General features: G+C 43.2%; 1 protein-coding gene across 1 annotated transcript; it reads right to left on the reverse strand.

The window, feature by feature from the left end:
• Nucleotides 1–872: 872 nt before the first annotated feature.
• On the reverse strand, nucleotides 873–2,853 carry LOC306742835 (ATP-sensitive inward rectifier potassium channel 1-like; the record flags this gene model as incomplete). Its single annotated transcript, XM_079225269.1, has 1 exon — nucleotides 873–2,853. The coding sequence occupies one exon, from the start codon at nucleotides 2,851–2,853 to the stop codon at nucleotides 1,732–1,734; it is 1,122 nt and encodes a 373-aa protein (XP_079081395.1). The 3' UTR covers nucleotides 873–1,731.
• Between the last annotated feature and the right edge of the window lie 16,280 nt (nucleotides 2,854–19,133).

Consider the following 19,133-nt stretch of genomic DNA (forward strand, 5'->3'; position numbering starts at 1 on the left):
AAGTTCCATTTTGTCATTGCAAAAACAATGCTGCAATGGTTTTGAATCAACAGATCATACAGGGTAACAAGCAGTAAGTGAGGGAATTGAAGGTGTAAAACCACTTCAGGTTGGTGTACGTCAATTTTAAAGTCTTCTTAATATTAGCCTCTTTGCATAATTTCAGTTTTACTCTGAGGACAGCTTTAAATGATATGTGTTGGTAATTTAACAACCGGTGTCTATGCATGTTGTCTGTGTGTAACAGCTACTGTCTTGCAAAGTGCTCTTTTAGTTTGCACAAGACAAACATGTATCACAGACACAGAGAACAGCCAGCTAGGGATAGTTGTGGACTTGTTTTCGCATTAGAATATATCTGGCATATATCATCTTCCTGCTGCTTAGTAATTTCACATAATTTGTCGATAGTATTCACAATCTTTTACCAGAGCCCTACTTATTACTCTGCCTCTTGCCGCGGCAAGGGTGCAGACACACGCATGAGGATATATAGTTCATTAGAGAGGCCGACCTCCACAAAACCTGTTAAAGCTCCACGGTAGCGTACAGCATGTCCTGTTAGTTCTCAAAATGGAAAGTTCTGGTTTCATGTTCCGAACCTGCACGTAAACTAATGGGCAGCAAGCAGCAGCGCTTATCTCCCAAAAACCTCCACTCTGTTGTGTTTGGATCTCTGTTTGCTGTCACAACTTATCTTTGTTTACAGATGAAAACCCGCAATAGGGGTTGGCACCTGTCATCACGCCGCTTTGACCTTTTTGATCACAGTCCTTATGTGACATCCAGGCTCGGTTAGGTACAGAACAATACGAAGACACAGGCATTTTTCAATGCAAAAATAGCCTTTATTTCAGTGTATTTTTTCCCCTGAGATCAAATACAAAAACTAACAAAGACAATTGATTATCATACTGGTCAGTGCTGCATGCAGGTAAGTGTTTCCTGAAAGCTTTGTTTTCTCACAATGTCTTTACTCAAGGAGAAAACCACAACCACATCACCCACTGTTTGAAAAGAGCGGCCCCTGAGCCCCACCCTTTGCTAGTGCCTCAGTGTCTGAATAGTTAAGCAGACTCTAATGGTTCAAGTCCAAGTGTCTCTTTGTGTACAGCAGCCTACAGTAGCATGAATTATTGAACACGCCACTTTATCCTTTCTCGCCCACGACAAAAGCACTGGCCCTCAACAGTGGTCCTTCAAGTAATTGCAATTTTTATACACAGGAAAATAGATTTGATATTGCAATGATAATACAAGTATCTCCATGCTTGGCAAACCTGATGTGCAAGGCCAAAAGTAAATTAAAACCACTCGTCTTCATTTAAAGTTAGAGCACCTATGTTCAATCCATATGAGAGAATTGGGGAAACTTTCCGTTCCCGTTGCTGGATTTTAGCCTCCTTGTGTCGCATGACCTGGTCTCCCTTTTGAAAACAGGTTTTTTTGTCAGCAGACAGTGGCAGGTGTGGTTTTACATACAAATGGTTCACAAAAAGTGTCCTTGGCCACAGCCGGCTTTCTTATCTGTGTTCAACACAATAGAATGACAAATAAGTGGGTTTTCTTTACTTCATATTTAAATGCTACACAATGTGCTGCCCGGCACTGGGTAACCCCACCTGCCTCCAGCACCTCTTTGTCTTTTTGAGAGTTGAGGAGTTCGTCAAGGAGAGGCAAAAGCCTCGACCGGCCTCAGTTTCTACTGTCCATTACTATGTGTCCATGATCTCACATCTTGGTGACAATGGGGGCGTCATCGATTTCAATCACCTCAAAGCCCTGGTTGTCGTGTCCGTCTCTGGAGTGATGATGATGACCTTTGATGTTGTGGTAGCAGTAGGGACAGTGTGCAGTGGCCACTGGCACCACCTTGGAGAAGTTGGAGAAGTCTACTCTGTACTTGCCCTCCTTGCTTCTGGAAATGATGGGCAAGAAGTTGTAGCCCCACATGATCTCCTGAGGAATAAAGGAGGTCCGGACTTGGCAGGCGGAGCTGGTGGACTCTGCCGTGCCGTCCAGGAAGACGACCAGCTCAAACTCTTGTTTGTGGAGCGTGTCCACCGCCATCTCGAAGAAGGGGCTGCTCTTGTCAATGATGTGGAAGAGCGTGAGAGGACACACGAAGAAGAGGTTGTCCTTCCCGGCGTCCACCGTGAAGTCGATGTTCACCTGGTCCATAATGATTGTCTCCCCATCTGGGGTGTTTGTTGTCCTCAGCAGCTTGCCATATATCTGGCTTCCAATCATCAGCGTCTTGCGCAGGTTGGCCACTCTGATTGACAGGGAAAGGGAACCATTTTTGGGGCTGATGACAGCCATGTCACTGAATGAGATGGTCTTTGCCCTCTTTTTGGGCAAAGAGATCTTGGACAGTATGACTCCACACATGAAGCAGTTGATAATAGCTCCGAGGAGGGACTGGATGATGATGAGGGCCACAGCACCTGGGCAGTGAGGGGTGAGCGCTCGGCCACCGTACCCAATAGTTGTCTGGGTTTCCAGGGAGTAAAGGAAAGCTGTGGTGAGTCCGCCCACATTTTCAACACATGGAATGTGGTCTGATGGGGGGCTTTGCCACGTCAGGTCACCATTACTGCGCGCAATCCAGAACCACAGGAGGCCAAAAATGAACCAGCTGAGGGTGAAGGAGGCGCTGAAGAGGAAGAGGACAAAACGCCACCGGATCTCCACGAAGGTGGTCCAGAAGTCAGCAAGGAAGTATAACTGGTTGCTGTACTTGACATTTCCGTATTCAATGTTGCAGCGACCATCCTTGGTAACTAGTCTGGCTCTGTATCTTTTTCGCTCCACCATGTAGTCCTGGATACGTCGGTTCATGTATCCAATCATTTTCTACAAGCCCACGGCCTATAAGACAATACAACAGGAACAGCATGTAAGTACAAAGTAGAACACTAGTCATCAGTTACAGTTACTATGCACCTCTACTTGTGGAAACCAATAACAATCGGCCCCCTAGTTGACTTGTTCTCGCAGATCAAACACTGCACCTGGGACTATTGGCAGAACATATTGTTATAGTAAAACATGCTGATAACATTCATATATGATAGAGCTTTTCATCACAGTTCCTGGCATTTAACCAGCCAGCCAGTCACAGGTCCTCTCAGACTGTCATTCACCCTTGAATACTGTAATTCACTACAATCTGACAGCAAAATGTCAAGATGACACTGACAGGTGCTGAAAGGGAGGTACATGAAAGGAGGACAAAAAGCAATTTGTGCCAAGGACAAATTATCTGTACGTACAGTTGGTGGTGTATATGCAACAAAAAAGAAATGACTCTGCTTAAGGTAAACTGAGTTGTTCAGTAGTTATTATATAATTGTTGGTCCTGAGCAAGTGTCTCAACATAAGGATCAGCTTTGTTTGGTAGCTTTCAATGCTGCAAAAATAAACGTGGCATTGAAACATGTTGGGCCAACACAGCGCTGAGTTTTCATATTTTGGGTGCTTGATGGATGGTAGCTGCTGTACGGAGGTCTGTAAGTATGGCCTCAGTTGTTAAGTCATGCAAACTCCTCATTTGGATCATGGCGTGCTTGTTCATGAGAGTGAAGTAGTACAAAACGATCAGTACAGGGAGTTTATGTTTTTCGCTTTCAACCCTCAAAGCACACAACCAGTCATTTTGCCAAAAGGAAATCTGATAATCACTCTGTGTTGCTTGTTTTCAAGCTTCAATCATTTTGGAAGCAAACCTAGTCATTCCACACCTAATCATTAGGTCAGCATGTTTTCATACCGTAACAAGATACGTGCTGCAATAATTTTGGGTATTTGGTATTTTAATTGTATGTAGACAAGGTACTTTAAATTGTTACTTTGCGTTGTAAAATATCTACCTTCAACAAAATCAACCCTAGCGGAGCATCCACAGAATAGTGGTCACACAGCTTTAACCCAAAAGTGTCTTTACTCTCATGACTAAGAGTTGAATTTCAACCTTACAATCAAAATCAGAGTTCACATTTTAAATGTAATCAGTCAATCAAAGACATTCTCTGTTCATGCAAAGGGTCCTTTTGAGATTTAGATTTACCTTTGAGTGTCTTCTTCCTGCAGACTGATTAAAAATATACACCTTAGTTCCCACGCTAATATGAAACATCCATTATAGTAGAAACCACTAAAAGCTAGTGAGAAGTAAAGTAATAGTGCTGCCTCTGTTGCATCGGTTGCCTTTAAGTCATAGATGATCAATATATATCGGACTTAATTAACTTTTTTAAACTACCTTACTTCATTTCAGTATAATGCTGAAACTCCGTTAGGCTTAGTTAATGGATGTATATGTTTTTGAAAAGGAGATTACTGGAACACACATAATGGCAGTGACACCTTATTTGTATTACATGCTTTATTTTGTCAGTGAGGTACAAACCTAATGTATCAAGTTAAAATATACTCGCGATCCCTTTCCTTTATCTATTAAATTGACAATCCTATTTCCTATGAAATTGATAGAATCTGAACTATTCACACTACGACATCACACTCCCGCATTTTTGCAAAAATGTGTTACAGCTGAAAATGAAAAGTTCACATAAGAGTGAACTCTCTTCAGTCAAAACTCACCTCTGTAATTTGAAGAGAAAGTTGTATGATGCACATCAAAAGGTTGATGAATGGCAAAATCCAGCTCTCCCTTCTCTCCTCTCCGTCTCTGTCTCTTTCGAGTTCACAATTGATTGAGACAGTTTAGGCGTGTCCTCCTTTAACGCCTGTTCACCAACACCTGCGTGCATTTATACTGTCCTGTCTCGGTGTGCAAGAATCATGCAGGTGATGTTTACACCCACAGAGAGATCAAGTACCCCTCCGCCCCTAAACTCACACGCATACCCCCCCCCTCCACCCCTCCCCCGGCTCTAATAAGATGTTTAGCCCACAGATGCCTGGCACCCAAGGCCAAACTGACCTCTATCCGCTACACTCTGGTACACTACAGTGTATGATTTGCTTCCGGGTTTACTGTTGGTTGTTTCTCTTTTGTGATCTTTTATTTAATTCACAATGTGGATGCAATACTTGTCTGTACTTATCTGTATGGTTCCGGTCCTCTGCGTCTCTCTGACGAACAGACTGCGTGTTATTATTTACTGTAGACACACACTTTTATTGGCATGTTTTGGGTAAATCTTCCTTTTTTTTTCAGTTGTTGCCAGTGTACTAGTGACTGTCTAAAGATATTTGTCTCGTGCAAAGAACACTTTTCCTTTCCTGATATTAACATGTTATAATTAAGTCGTTGTACCTAGAATACTGTATGTGTGCAAGACAGAAAAGAGCCCATAACTCACGCATTCATTTATGCATGTATTCCTCCGCTTCTCTGAAAATGGTCACCATCAAAATATGTTTAACACATCCTGGGCAAGGTGTTGGGGTGGAGAGGGGGTTAGGGAGGTTGGGGGACATAAATAGGTGATGGAGTGAGATAAGAGAAGCTGCCGAGATGAAAAAGAAGATGCTCCAGATTCAGAGAGATAGCTCTCCAGGGTTGGCCAGGAACAGAATCAGCCCATAAACCCAAGAGGAATGCTTAGGGGAGAGTAGTTGTGAATTGTGATGGGAGTCATTGTTCAACTCCATTGTTACCAGCAAAAAAAAAAAGGTGACAGAAAAGCCTGCAGTATTACCTTACATGCTGCAGAATGTGTTTTCTATTGACAGCCACAATCCATTTCTATTGACAGACAACAAGATTAGACGTGCCTGTTTTTTTCCTTAATCCATGCTATTGTAAAAGGATGACAGGCCTTTTCTATTTAAGCTTTTTTTGTGTTATTGAGGAGGTGATTTGCCCGTTTGTTTAATTAACTCTCTCGTTTTCGTCCCTTTTATATCAGACAAAAGGCCTGCCAATAGCCACTAGACCACGTAGCTGCACTGATTTTTTGGGGCTGGTTTAACAATTTAAAGCTGCAGAGCATTTGAATGACAGCAATGCAATCTGAGACAATTACTGACACTAAACAATACACAACAAACACAGATACGTCCCCCAGATACGGTTCAACAGAACTGGTCATACAGACTCTACAACCATCAGATTACGGACGTTGAACCTTGTTGACTGCGACAATGTGCAATTAATCTCAGAAGAACAATACTAATACTACCACAAAATGTTGTAAAACCATGTAACATAGTAATTATAGTAATATATGTCAATTCAAATCTATGATGTGGAATGGCTCCAATTTCAAAGTCAAACTCTCAATTTTTGGGGCAGAAAATGGCATTATTGAGGGCATAGCATTAATAAATATACAGTTTGCATGACATGAAATGACAGGAACAATATTTCCAAACATATAAACAAATGTTTCCTGCTGCAGCTTCTGGTGATACTGTGGCATGTTAACATATGTTCATGTTTACCTTTGCTAAAGTTCGAGTCCTCACTGATAAGAAATACATGTTGGAGAGATCAGCAATTAAGTGCCTTTGATAGATAGATGTCTCACGGTGACAGTAAGTGTGGCACCCCAACGATTATTTGCAGAATTAGTAACCTGGCCTTATAACTGTATTGTTCTAAGGCAAGATTATATACGGATTCATGCGCTGTCCCGTGGCGGATATAAGCAGTAGTTTATTGGTAAATGTTCATCCTTTAGTGTGGCGTGCTCTCATGGTTTCTCTCCTCCTCAACAAGGGCTCTCAAGTGATAATGCCGGTTTCTGTATCAGTTTCTGGCAATTGGCTTTCTCGGGCCAATAGCTTGACGGTGATCAATCAGTATTACCTGCTAACCTTCACCACCAAAGGTGATAAGTACAGTAGCAGATACAATGGAGACGTGTCTCAACACATTGCTGCTCATAGTATTGGATGATGTTTGCCAGACTTATTCTACAGAAAACCCTGTTGCTGGGATATAACTCCATTTCAATTTATTACGTATGGTAAACCAGAATTATAAACACATTTAAAGCAATGATACAAATTACAATTACCACTCTCTCAGAGCCAGATGTCCAGAAAATATTTTAATCTTCATGTTATAAACGTTTGGTACTTTATTTTATTTTTATCTGCTGCAGATTTTCCTGAGCTTAGACCCATGTTGTACTGCTGGGTCCAGCACCTCAAATCAACATCAGAGAAGTTAGGAGGAGCTGAAGGACAACTGATGATTGGAATTCACAACACTTCTTAAACAGTGAAGTCAAGACCAAAGGTCTCTTTTTAGGTCTGTCAACACTTGTGCTGAGCTGTTAAACACTCAACATGTTGTCATGACCCTTTAGGCTCATATCCTGTCACACTTTAGCTCCTTCGTCGCTCTCTTTGCCGCGACTCTCCAATTTGAACTCCAACCCGAGCACAGTACTTGCAGTTAAATGGTGAGAGAAGCAACTTTATGGATTTGATTAGGCTATTATTTTTCAAAGAGAACCATTGCTCTTGTTGCTCCTGTCATGACCATTCATTATTTTTTTTATTTTTTTTTTAGTAATGTTTAAAAAGACCTCGGTTGCAAACCACATCTGACTTTCACATCTGAAAAAAATCTGCAGGAGTCAGAATTTATTATGTAATGTAGCCTTGAGCACTGGGCTAAAACCATTTAATGAATTCTGGTGTGAATAGAAATGAAGCCTTTGTTTTGAACTTTTTGATTAATGAGACGTGGTTTTGCAACATTCGCCATGTGCCATCATATTCTATGACATGCTTCGGTTGAACTGAATAGATATTTGGAGATAACTGTTTGCGTTGCGTCTACTGTAAGTATGTATGCATGTATGTATGTGTGTGCGTGAGCAAAGAGGGGGACGTACGCTGACGGCAGCCATTTCATCATGTGACTGAGCATTCAAATTCCATATCCATCATTCTCTGAGTAAACATGGCAAAGTGCTAAATACCAAGCATTGTAACCCCAAGCTGTGCAAAGTGCCTGTGAAGCATTTGCCTCTTGTGATGATACAAACATATGCTGCGAAGCATTTCTTAGACAATGTCCATGTACTTTGCTGCCTTAATGCCGGCGTGCATTTGCCCAAGATCATCTTATGTGGAAAATCCCGAGATGTATGCGAGGCCGGGAACAAAAGCATGCCGTTGAGACGATAATGATCTTAGGATCGGTGCACCCTGTGTTGATGCCCTTGGGTAAAATATGCATGTCAATAGAAGCATATAGATGAGGAATTGGGCTGCCAGGCCTGAATCAGAAGCCTGGTCAACAGGGTTTGTGGGGATTTTCCACTGCAGGAGTTGCCACTTGCTTGTCCACTAACTATTCAGCTAATGACATCTCGTATGTTTATACCATGCCACACTTCATACCTTCATAACAAGGTTGCTCTTGTTGCCTTGTGGACATGTGTAGAGATAAATAGACAAGTAAAAAGCTAGGGAATACAAAGTGAAAGAAGCTTAGTGATATGTCCTTATTATTACCTGGATTTCATGTTGATGCCTAGTAATTGCCTTTGTGTAAACTCAGTGCAGAGGGTCTTTGGGCTGTTCCCCTTTCCGGCTGAATCAATCAGCAATTTAGAGGTCCTGAGGTCACAGGGGGATCACACATGTATTCTTGTCCTCCACTCAACATTCTCAGGTCGCAACATGATGTTGTCTTTCTTCTTTCTGCCATAGCAGCCCACCACTCCAAGGACTTCGGCCTGATTAGGCACCCACAGAGCCTGAAAAAACAGCCCAATGAAAGGGAAATGAATCACGGCCTGTCTTAAAAGCTTAAAATCACCTCTTTCTCTCTCTCTCTCTTTCGCTCTCTCTCTCAACCTTTCTTTTATACCTCGGCACTCTGCTGCGACACGGTCAGTGTGAATTCAATTGTGTACCTTGTAAAGTGACACCTGGCGATAAAAGCCACGAGAGAACAATGACCTGTTGTTCAACCCAAGGGATTTAACAAATTCTCAGTTGAGGATACAGGTATCTTCCCAGGTATGTGTCCTTATTGTATGGCTGCTAGATTTTTTTTGTGACTCCGAAATTTGATATTCCCCAAATAAAATTAAAAAAAGACTAAGGACTAATCTCTGCTTTGCAGTGGTTGAAGATCTCCCAGCCCTTCTCTGCATTACGAAACAGCTGTGTGAGGCTGTGTGAGGCATCTTTCTGCCTGCATTGAGGCTCAGCAGGTACAAGACTTTGCCTCTCAGTATGAGCTCAACCTAACAGCAGTTCCCCAGAGACTATATTATTAACTCCCAGTGATTAGAGGAGGAGGAGGTTGCTCTAAAGCATGGATGCCAAGGCACTTTGACATTGATGGACTGAATCATATGGAAGAATGGGCCAGTGGGCAACGGACTGTAACAATAAAGCAGACTATTACGTTTTTTTAAATAGGCATTCCAAGGCTATATATCTTCAGAGTGTTGGAATGGTTCCCCAAATGTGTCAAACATGCATTATTTGGCCCTGCTTTTGAATCAAAAAGGTATATGAAGGTAATATCACTCTTCACTAAGCAAGGTACCACAGTGATGCACACAGGACTTGGAAACAGCTGCTCATGTCTGTGTGTGATGAAACAACAAAGCAAGAGAAATTCAATTTTGAGCTTTGAGTTTGGGGGAGCAAGCTGAAAGCGGTGACCAATGATATCAGCCACTCACCACATGTAGCTCTCACAGAGAGATGCTGCGTCTATACTTCAGACTGTTAGGAGCTGAATCGGCTGTTTCATCATTGCAGCTTGTATACACCTGTAGAGGGATGACCCCGAGACAAAGGGGCAGCAGCTGAACGTCATTCAGGAGCAGGGCATCAGCCGGTGATCCTGTTTAATCACTCACTGCTATACCGCTTTCCTCCACACGGTGTCACTGTGTCTGGACTGTTTAGTGGTGCAGTCAAATAACATAGGATGAAAAGAAAATAGCATTCATGTTGGTTCTTGAACCCAATGGCAAACTATTCTAATGCCTTTGACTACTAAGTTATAAATGAAGAAAAATATTCGCCAATGACAAATAGTCCAGGCTTTGTAGTATATATATATATATATATATATATATATATATATATATATATATATATATATATATATATATATATATATATATATAATTATGTTCAATATAACTATATCAGTTTTAATTGTAATTTTGAGTGTTTAGTGCTCATTGGATATGATGATGTTATACAGGGACTGTATAGATTTTCTTCAAGACCTGCTCCAGATAAAAAAATACATACAGTACTGCATTTCTAAATTATGTATTCACATATAACAAGCACAGTGCTGCGCTGTAGTTCTTCACACTCCCATAATTCATAATTTAAACACTAATAGATGTACTCGTTCCTTAAAGTCAAGCTTCCCTTTAAACGATACATACATGAGTATAAAGAATTAGGAGCATACATAGCGGTTGCTGCTCTGCTCCCAAATCTGTATTTTGTCATCTCATGATGCGTCAAACCAATATGTTGACACAGATTAATTTGTTTAAGCTAAAGCTGTGCCACCTCGCTCAGATAGATCGTTTAAATAATGTATACTTTTTCCATTGCAAACATACCTTGCCTCTTCATGCATTCACCAATTCTCATCGCTATTAAATGCTGGCCTCCAGCTCTGCTCTTTGTGTAGCACCAAATGCAAAACAGGCACTTGGTTGAGGAGTTTAATATTTTAGATGATACCATATGTAGTGCACCTTAAGAGCAGATTCAACTACGGCCTTTCTGCTAAACTATTCAGCACTGACATGTGTGACGCATTTGTTCTGTTTCTTATGGAATCAGATACCAAAATGCCACCAATACGCCCTTAAAGTGATATATTTTCTGTGGTCGTCCTCCCACTTCCATCCCCGCTCCTTATTGTTTCGGCTGTTTGCAACAACGCAGTTCATTGCGGTGCCATAAGACAAGAGATCCTCTGATAAGAGGATTAATCAGAGCTAATGAAGCCTGGGAGCAGGTGAGAGAAAGCCAAGGGGCAAAGTGCCAAAAAAGAAGTGAAAGAGAGATGAAGGATGGGCAGCGGGAGGATTAACATGACACTTCCTCCTCACCGTGGCCCGACACACACTGTCGACCGTAGGCTGCCGTTGCTGACATTTTGCGCAAGAGTCTACTTTGACCCCTGATCCAGACTTCCTGTCTGTTTATGCAGAATGGGCGAATCTATCATTTACATTGTGTAATTTTCATTTTTGTTGTTGTAGATTTAAGGCACAGTTCCATGCCACAGTTTATACCATGCCATTCATATACATATATACATAGTCCGCAGGAACAATACCAAAATATACTGCATTCCCACAGTGATATAGGAGCTTGAGCTCAGGTTTTTTCATATGGAGATTTCTGCATTTATTAATATGTAATGAGACTCACAACAGACGTTTCACGATTTGCACAAGGCGTCTTCTTCCTGCAGTTCACCTGAGCAGGATAATCCACAGTTTCATCTTTCTAATGGATCGTCTATTAAAGCGATGAAAAGCCTATTATGCTGCCCACACCCCTAAACATCATGTAAATCTAATGCACACACAATGTACACGATACACAACTTTCCTCCGAGCACTTGTGGTAATGAATGTAGCAAGAAGTTGTTTTTAATTTGTGATTAATGTGTGGCGGTACAGTCAACTGAATGGATTTCCCCATGGGATGAACAGCAGAGGCAATAAGGTGGAGGGAGGCTCTGCTTTGATCAATAGTGGCTTAACCTCAGGAGGGGAAATAATTACACATGGCCCAGATCTGAACCACGAGGGGCCGATCCACGCGCAGGAGAGATGTCGCCGAAGGACCCGAATTTTTACAATTAAGATCACCAACACTTGGTGATCACTGCTGAGATTAGCCCACACCACCTCTGGAGCGAGTGCGAGAGCGGCCCAGAACTCGCATCCCTCAGCCGAGTCCCAAGCTCCTCATTATTGCAGCCTCACTCCTTGATGTTCCATAATCCGCTGTCATTGGTCGAGGGCTGGGAAAAGAAGAAGTATCTCCCAGCAATCTCGCTGGGCCTCTGTTTCTTGTAGGGAGGGGGCCCATGCAGGAACAAACGGGGGCTGCAGAGTCATAAATCTCCTCCCAAACTCAAGGCAGGAAGTACATGAAGAGGCTTTCTGGTGATAGCTGCTTCTGGCGCTCCTCCCCCACCTATCATCGTCTTCCTATCTTTCACTCCCTTTGCTCTCACTCTCATTACTCCTCCCCTGTTATGTCATGTCTACATTACATTTTTCCCTATGCCTAATAACATCTCAATGTCAAATACCCCTCCATCTGTCTCTGTCTGCACTGTACGTCCCCTCATTGGCACACACACACACACACACACACTTCCCGGTCGTAGATCACACACCATCCTAACGCAGTTACCGAAACTGAATTTTAAATAGGGGGGAATAAATGAGCCCGTGCACTTTTGATCCATGCCTCGTCCTTGTGGTTGATGTGATGCAGTTCACGTTTAATTCAGATGGTTCAGGAGGCGTCATTTCATTTAGGCCTGCTGTGTTTTAGGGACTGCAGTTGAAAGTTCAGGGGATTTAGGGGAAATTGTAGGCGACTTCTGAGGAGAAAATTCTGGGTCAAAATATCCCTTTCCGCCTGTTATCTCTGCCTTACTGCTTTTCCTTTGTACTTGCTCCCCTTTAGTCCCTTTCACGCTTGTGTCATACTTTCTTTGATATGTTCCTCTTTTGCTCATTCTTTGTCTTGCTCTGTGTGTTTTTTCCAAGGCAATAAAAAAATCTGCTACCACTTTATATCTCTCATTCTTTATATCTCTCATTCTTTATAGCTATCATTCTTTTCACCTGCAGTTTTACAGTACTTGATTATACCACAAATTCCCCAACATGCACACACACACACACACACACACACACACACGCATGCACACACACACACACACACGCACACACACACCCAACTGCACTGGACTTTTCATTCCACGTATTCTGCTATATGTAATATCACATTCTCTCTCTCTCTCTCTCTCTCTTACACACACACACACACACACACACACACACACACACACACACACACACACACACACACACACACATATATATATATATATATATATATATATATATATATATATATATATATATATATATATATGCTGATTCTGTGTGCAAATAGGCATGCAAAACACTCGTATGAAGGACAAATCCTGAGAGACAAGAGGTTCAATCTATGTGTGGAAGTGAGAAGAGAGAAGCATTGAAGAGAGAGAGCACACACGCACATGTACATCCTCACCATCTCTTCCCTCACCCACTCTGACTGCCTCTCTCTCTCTCTCTCTCTCTCTCTCTCTCTCTCTCTCTCTCTCTCTCTCTCTCTCCCTCTTCCCCTCAGACACACACACACACACACACACATGCACAGGCAGACCCCCCTCTCACACAGGAGTAGATAGAGAGCGGTGAAGAGCAGAAGGAGCTGGGTGGCAGGAGAGAGGCAGGAGGGCTGTTGTTGATTGAACAAAGCCAGGAAAGGAGTGCGCAGTCCCGGGGAGAAGAGCAGCTGTGAAATGCCTCGAAGGGAGCCTGCCAGAAACTCCTGCAGAGACCTGAAGGTAAGCTTTGTGCACCGCTGATGGAGAAAAGCAGAGGAAGAGACAGAGAGAATGGGAGGTTTTTTAGAGCCGCTGTTGCATGGTAGACCTCAGCTCCGCGTCCAGGCTGCCTCCTCTCGATTCGTCTGGGGATGGCATCGCATGCTGTGATTGCATTATATGTTTCATTGCACAGCCACAAATCCCATCTGGGGTGGCTTGCCAAATAAAAAGTGTGCATTGTTTGAAGGGGGAGAGCAAAAACTAGGGGAGTCAGATAGCTAGAAACAGGGAGACGAGGACAGGTAGCACGAGAAGATGTGAGACAATGCGAGATGCTTCACGAGCCAGAGAGCAGGGAGAGGAAGGTGATGATGGGGAAACTGGATTACCCTCCTCCATCAGCTACAGCCGTTATCGTCAAATCTTGCCTCGTTCATCTCATGTCACTGCAGAGAGACATGTAGATCATCACCGTGCCTCTACTTACATGTCAGGGGCTGGCTAATCAAAAAGGCAGTGGATTTCTCTGACGCAAGCAGAGAAAAAGCCTGTGAACACTCCTGCTGTTTAATAGTTTTACAAGCGCAGCAGCAGCAGCATCAGCAACAGCAGCAGCGGCAGAAGGAAGCAAACCTGGACTCATTGTGCATCCTTATCTGTGTTACTGTAAATGCGTGTGTGCGTGTGTGTGTGTGTGTGTGTGTGTGTGTGTGTGTGTGTGTGGAGGAGGGGGTATCGTACCACAAACACGCAGCACAGCGTGTTGCAGCTCTTACACGTTTCTGCTCCTTCAATTAAAGCAGGAGATGAAGCCACGGGCGCGATGTAGTGATGGCTGCTGGCGGTAGTTGCCAAGAATGTTGTCGGCTCCATCGAAGGCATTGAGAGGAAAATCATTGATATTGATTCCCGTTGAAACCCTCTGCTGAGGATTAGAGCTGCCCGCTATCCCTCCCCTCAGTTCAGTGCACTCTGCAGGACGCACATCTGGAGAGTTGTTGCTGTAAAACTTTGATGTCAATGCAGTGGGCTGCGTACCTACATTAAAGCTCCTGCCCTCACTGGTAGTGTCTGGGAATGTCAAGACAGCGTCAAGGCAGCAAGTGGACTCCATCATCATTTTTTTATATCTGTTATCCAGCTCACCGTGGAGAAAAATAAGTGCAAGCCATCTCTTCTCTCTTCGTTAACCACGTTTTTTTACGTATGGTCCATTCTCAACTCAAGCCCATTGGAGCAAAAGGAAGCCCAGTCTCACAGAGAGATTTTTTTTACTGCCATTGCAGCAAAACTTGCTGCTTTTATGAGCGTAATCTATATACCACGACCCTGCCTGCCCGCAGCTGACTGAACCGTGATTGGTTGAGAGTGTAGGGGGAAGTGTGAACGGCTGAGATGTAATGTTTTTTGATGGAGGCTCCTTTGACCTTATTATCAGCGCATCATTGTAGCTGCAACTCAGCGCTGTGTACGTTGCTCCCCTCCTGCTAGTTTTATTACCCGAGTCCTGCTCTCACTAACAAGTGGACAAAAGAGGGCAAAGGGCAGGCGAAATGCTACGCAGCATCCGAGGAGAGTCTCAAAAGACAAGCCACTGTGAATAATTAATTGGATCTGTTTATTTAGTCAAGACTGTGTTTCTCTAGGGGATGTAGAGGGAGCTATGCTCTTCAAGCAGATCCACACTCTGCAATACCGCAGCGGTGCATTTGCGTCAAGAGCTTAGTCAGGCGTGAATATTTGTATTTTTATTTAGTGCTCTGGAAAATGAGTGTGCATGTCAAAGTACTGCATAAAAATCCTGTATCTTTATTTAAGGTCTGCAGATGTGAAGATGCCTAATTTATGCAACACTATTCTCCTTCAGTTCTAGTTTGGATACATCCCTCTTTGAGAAATAGCTTTGTGTATAATTCAAAAGCCACAGCCTTTGCACTGTGTGAGCTGTAAATGAATACAGGCCTCCTGGTATTTGCATGGAACAGATAAACAGCGGAATATTTCATCCAGAATCTTGTCATCCCCCAAGGAAAATCACTTCATGCCCTCATAAATCTGTTACCGATGCAAATTCAAGCTCCCGTGTCTACTGTAGTTTAAAGAGTCACCTACGATGTGTTTGTTCCAGATTTATGGTCCATCCTACTCACTGATTGGGCAACGACTTTACAATGCTCGTATTTCTCCCACGGCCCTGTCACGCATAAAGCTGTAACAGCTAACACGAGGTCTACATGCAGCAAACCAAAACACCTCCACCTCCTGTTGGACAAAGAGATGACTGTTCCAGAGCTCACCTCCTATACAAACAGACATGAAAGAGTTTCTACATGCACTCACCTTCAGAGTCTCCCGACTTGGATAAGAGATATGTGCAGAGGCTATAGCTCGCTGGCTATTGAGGTTTTTAGGTAAAAAACGACACAAAATAAAAATGGCTGCTTGTTGCAGGTCACCTTGCTCTTAGCGTTTGTCAGCTCGTTTAGACCTTTCAGGTGAATTGGAAGGAATTTAATTTATTCAGCAAAACTAGCTGGCTCTTACTGGCTCTCGAGAATCTTCGGAATGGCTCGTGTTCTTCTCCGTCAGCAGCGGGTTATGTGGAATGAAATGGACATTTCACAATGTCTGCTGCTCCTGACTAAGCCACTGGGGCTAAACCAGTTGTTTTTAAGAAGGGAGGATCCCTCATACTATTTATGAGGATCCCTTTGTAAAGCATGGCAGACGATGGCAGAGATGCATTGATGTCTTGTGTCCAGCTGATAAGCATTCAGGTCAGGCCAGTTTAACTGAATTTCATGAGAGTATATGTTACTGAGTTGCAGGACCCCTGTGTTCATACAGTGTATGCACTGTATGCATTAAATAATTCAAGAAACTAAAAAAGCATCCAAATCACTCAGCATATGATATGTGATCCGTAAAAACAAAAACCCAACAACCACAGTCTCTTTAATTGGCCAGCAACAAATGGCCACGCATATGATTTAATTGCATTGATGCACAGACACACTGGCAGCTCTGCTACATGAAAGCTGAACACCTATTCACATGGAGCAAGGAGAATGTGGCATCACATGCAATGCAAAAGTATATGCATACACTCCGTTTGGAGCATTTTAGAAGAAAAACAAGTGTTGTTGTTTATCACTGTAGTATCATTAAGATGTAGGAAGCAAACACATTCAGGTCTCCACCACATTAAGCACCTATGAAGCGTGAGCATCCGTCACCCAGGGGAAGCACATCCCTGTAAATGTACAGCTCGTCAACACCGATAGAAGAGAGGAATACAGGATGGTTAATAGGGCCTGTAACGTGACAGCATGTTTTTTTAAACATGCTTCTTAGATTTTTTTATTTATTACATAGTTGCTGAGCACTTTTTTCAACACCAACTTGCTTCACATCGTCGTCTCCTGCCGGCGAGGGAATCTTAAGCCAACACGTTCGCATTTGAAGTCGTCACATACTGACTCAGTCATCAGACCCCTTGGAGGTACTTTCTATCCCCCAGGGCAGGTCAGGGTAAACACGTGGTTAACATTTTAATTCAAACAAAAACGCTTGCTTAGGTTCAGGCAAGAAAACAACTTTACAAAGTTATGGAAAATATCATGGATGAGCTTAAAATAGGTTTAAAAAAATGAATACAAGTATGGAAAAAACGTCACAAACATCACTGATGTGATAAATAATAACTCAACAATACACTGTAACACAAACACTTGTCTCCTTGTTCAAAGTCCTGTGAGGGGTTGTGGGCCTTTAATCGACGTCATCACACTCCTGGGTAGTGCTTGAAAGCCAGGTGTGTCTCACACGGATGCTAAAGGGTGCGACAAAGCATCGGTATTTGACACCCTGGTAATCAGAAAATGCACTGAGCATAGTTTGTGTCACCGTGCGGCTGTACGGGGTCGCTATCTACTTTCACTCGGTATGTGATGACTGTCAAGAAGGAGGCTTCTCCAAGGGACAAGCACGGGGACGCAGTGAAGCATGTCAGGAATTCCAATCAAGACCATTTGACCTTTGGCTCCTCCAGCGTTCGCCGGGCGCTGCCTTGCTCCGCAGCCCCGCCCCGCTCCGCTCATGGCCTCACGTCCTGTCATCCTCCTGTCCTCTACAGTGAGGTGAAGCAGAGGATTAATGAAGCACATGCACGAGGATCAATTAGCAGAGTAGTTTGTTATAGCTTTATTGTAAAATGATAGCTTTAATGCTGAGCACCTGTTATTATCCGCATCTCCACATACTTCCCTCTCACTGTAATTAGTTATTTTATTCACCAGTGCCCTCTGGGGAAGAGAAGTGTTATAGAACATGGGATCTAAGGGAGTAATTCACATCAAGAGCCTGACAGAAACGGCTGATAAGAAGAAGAAACAGGGTGTTGGAGAGCATGCCCAGCCACCCAACCTCACACATCCCATGTCTCTCCCTCTGTCTCTTTCCATCACATATCTCACTCTCCAGGCCAGCGTGGTTGAAGAGGGTGTCATTTGGCTCCGGTAGGTGTTGGGTTTTAATCCCATCCAAGCGCCACTCAGCAGCAATGTGAAATTTGAAGCTATTAAAGAATAAAATAATTATTATGGGAGTATCGAGGCAGATCAAAAATATCAAAATAGCTAGATCAAAATAGCTATTCTTGTCTTGAACAACTTTACTCTTTTTTTTCAGTGAGTGTGCGAAATTTACTGTAAGGAGCGCGGGACAGCAAGAGAGAGAGAGAGAGAGAGAGACAGAGAGACAGAGAGAGAGAGAGAGAGAGAGAGAGAGAGACAGAGAGACAGAGAGAGAGAGAGAGAGAGAGAGAGAGAGATGGACATATCATTAGGGAAATTGTTTCTCCAGTGTGAGTCGAACGTCTCGGTGCAGCAGTGTCACTCCAGAGAAGGTCATCCATGAGAAGGACACAACTGGATACACTCAGCTCACTATCGGGCATAATGGGAAAATGGAAGGGAGTGATGGTATAAAGGTTGTGTGTGCGTGTATGTGTGTGTGTGTGTGTGTGTGTGTGCAAGTGTGTTTACTGGGCCTAGAGCCAAACTAGCTGGGGACGTTTTTAGTCATTTGACCCGTATGACCTCAAAGTGTCATAAGTGAGCAAGAGATAGGGATGAAGCCATGTTATTTCATGGGCCAATCTTAGCCCGGAACATAATCACGACAGGCCCGGTAACCCTGACTCTTTGCTTTCACTCAAGGGGAGGAGTGACGGAGGCTGTGTAGGGACTCAAGGAAAGATAAAGTTCTCATGCTTCCATGGCTGAGGAGCAGAGACAGCCGATAAGATGGAACGACCGTGTGAGCGTAGATATCAATCAGATGCAGAGATTTTATTGGAAATATAGTTGCTGTTTCAATATTCAGCTCTGCTGCAACCTTTGTCTTTCTTTTTTTCCTACTCTTTTTTCTCTCCACCTTTTTTTGTGCCTATTTTTCTCTGTCTCTCCCTTGTCAGCGCTGTATCTGATGATCCGACAGAAAACTGCAAGCTATGACCTCAAAATATATGGGCGAGTGCGCACCAATAGTCAAATGTGTAATGTAAACGTAGGGA

This window comes from Taurulus bubalis (assembly GCF_910589615.1).
Source record: "Taurulus bubalis genome assembly, chromosome: 10".
Taxonomy (NCBI): domain Eukaryota; kingdom Metazoa; phylum Chordata; class Actinopteri; order Perciformes; family Cottidae; genus Taurulus; species Taurulus bubalis.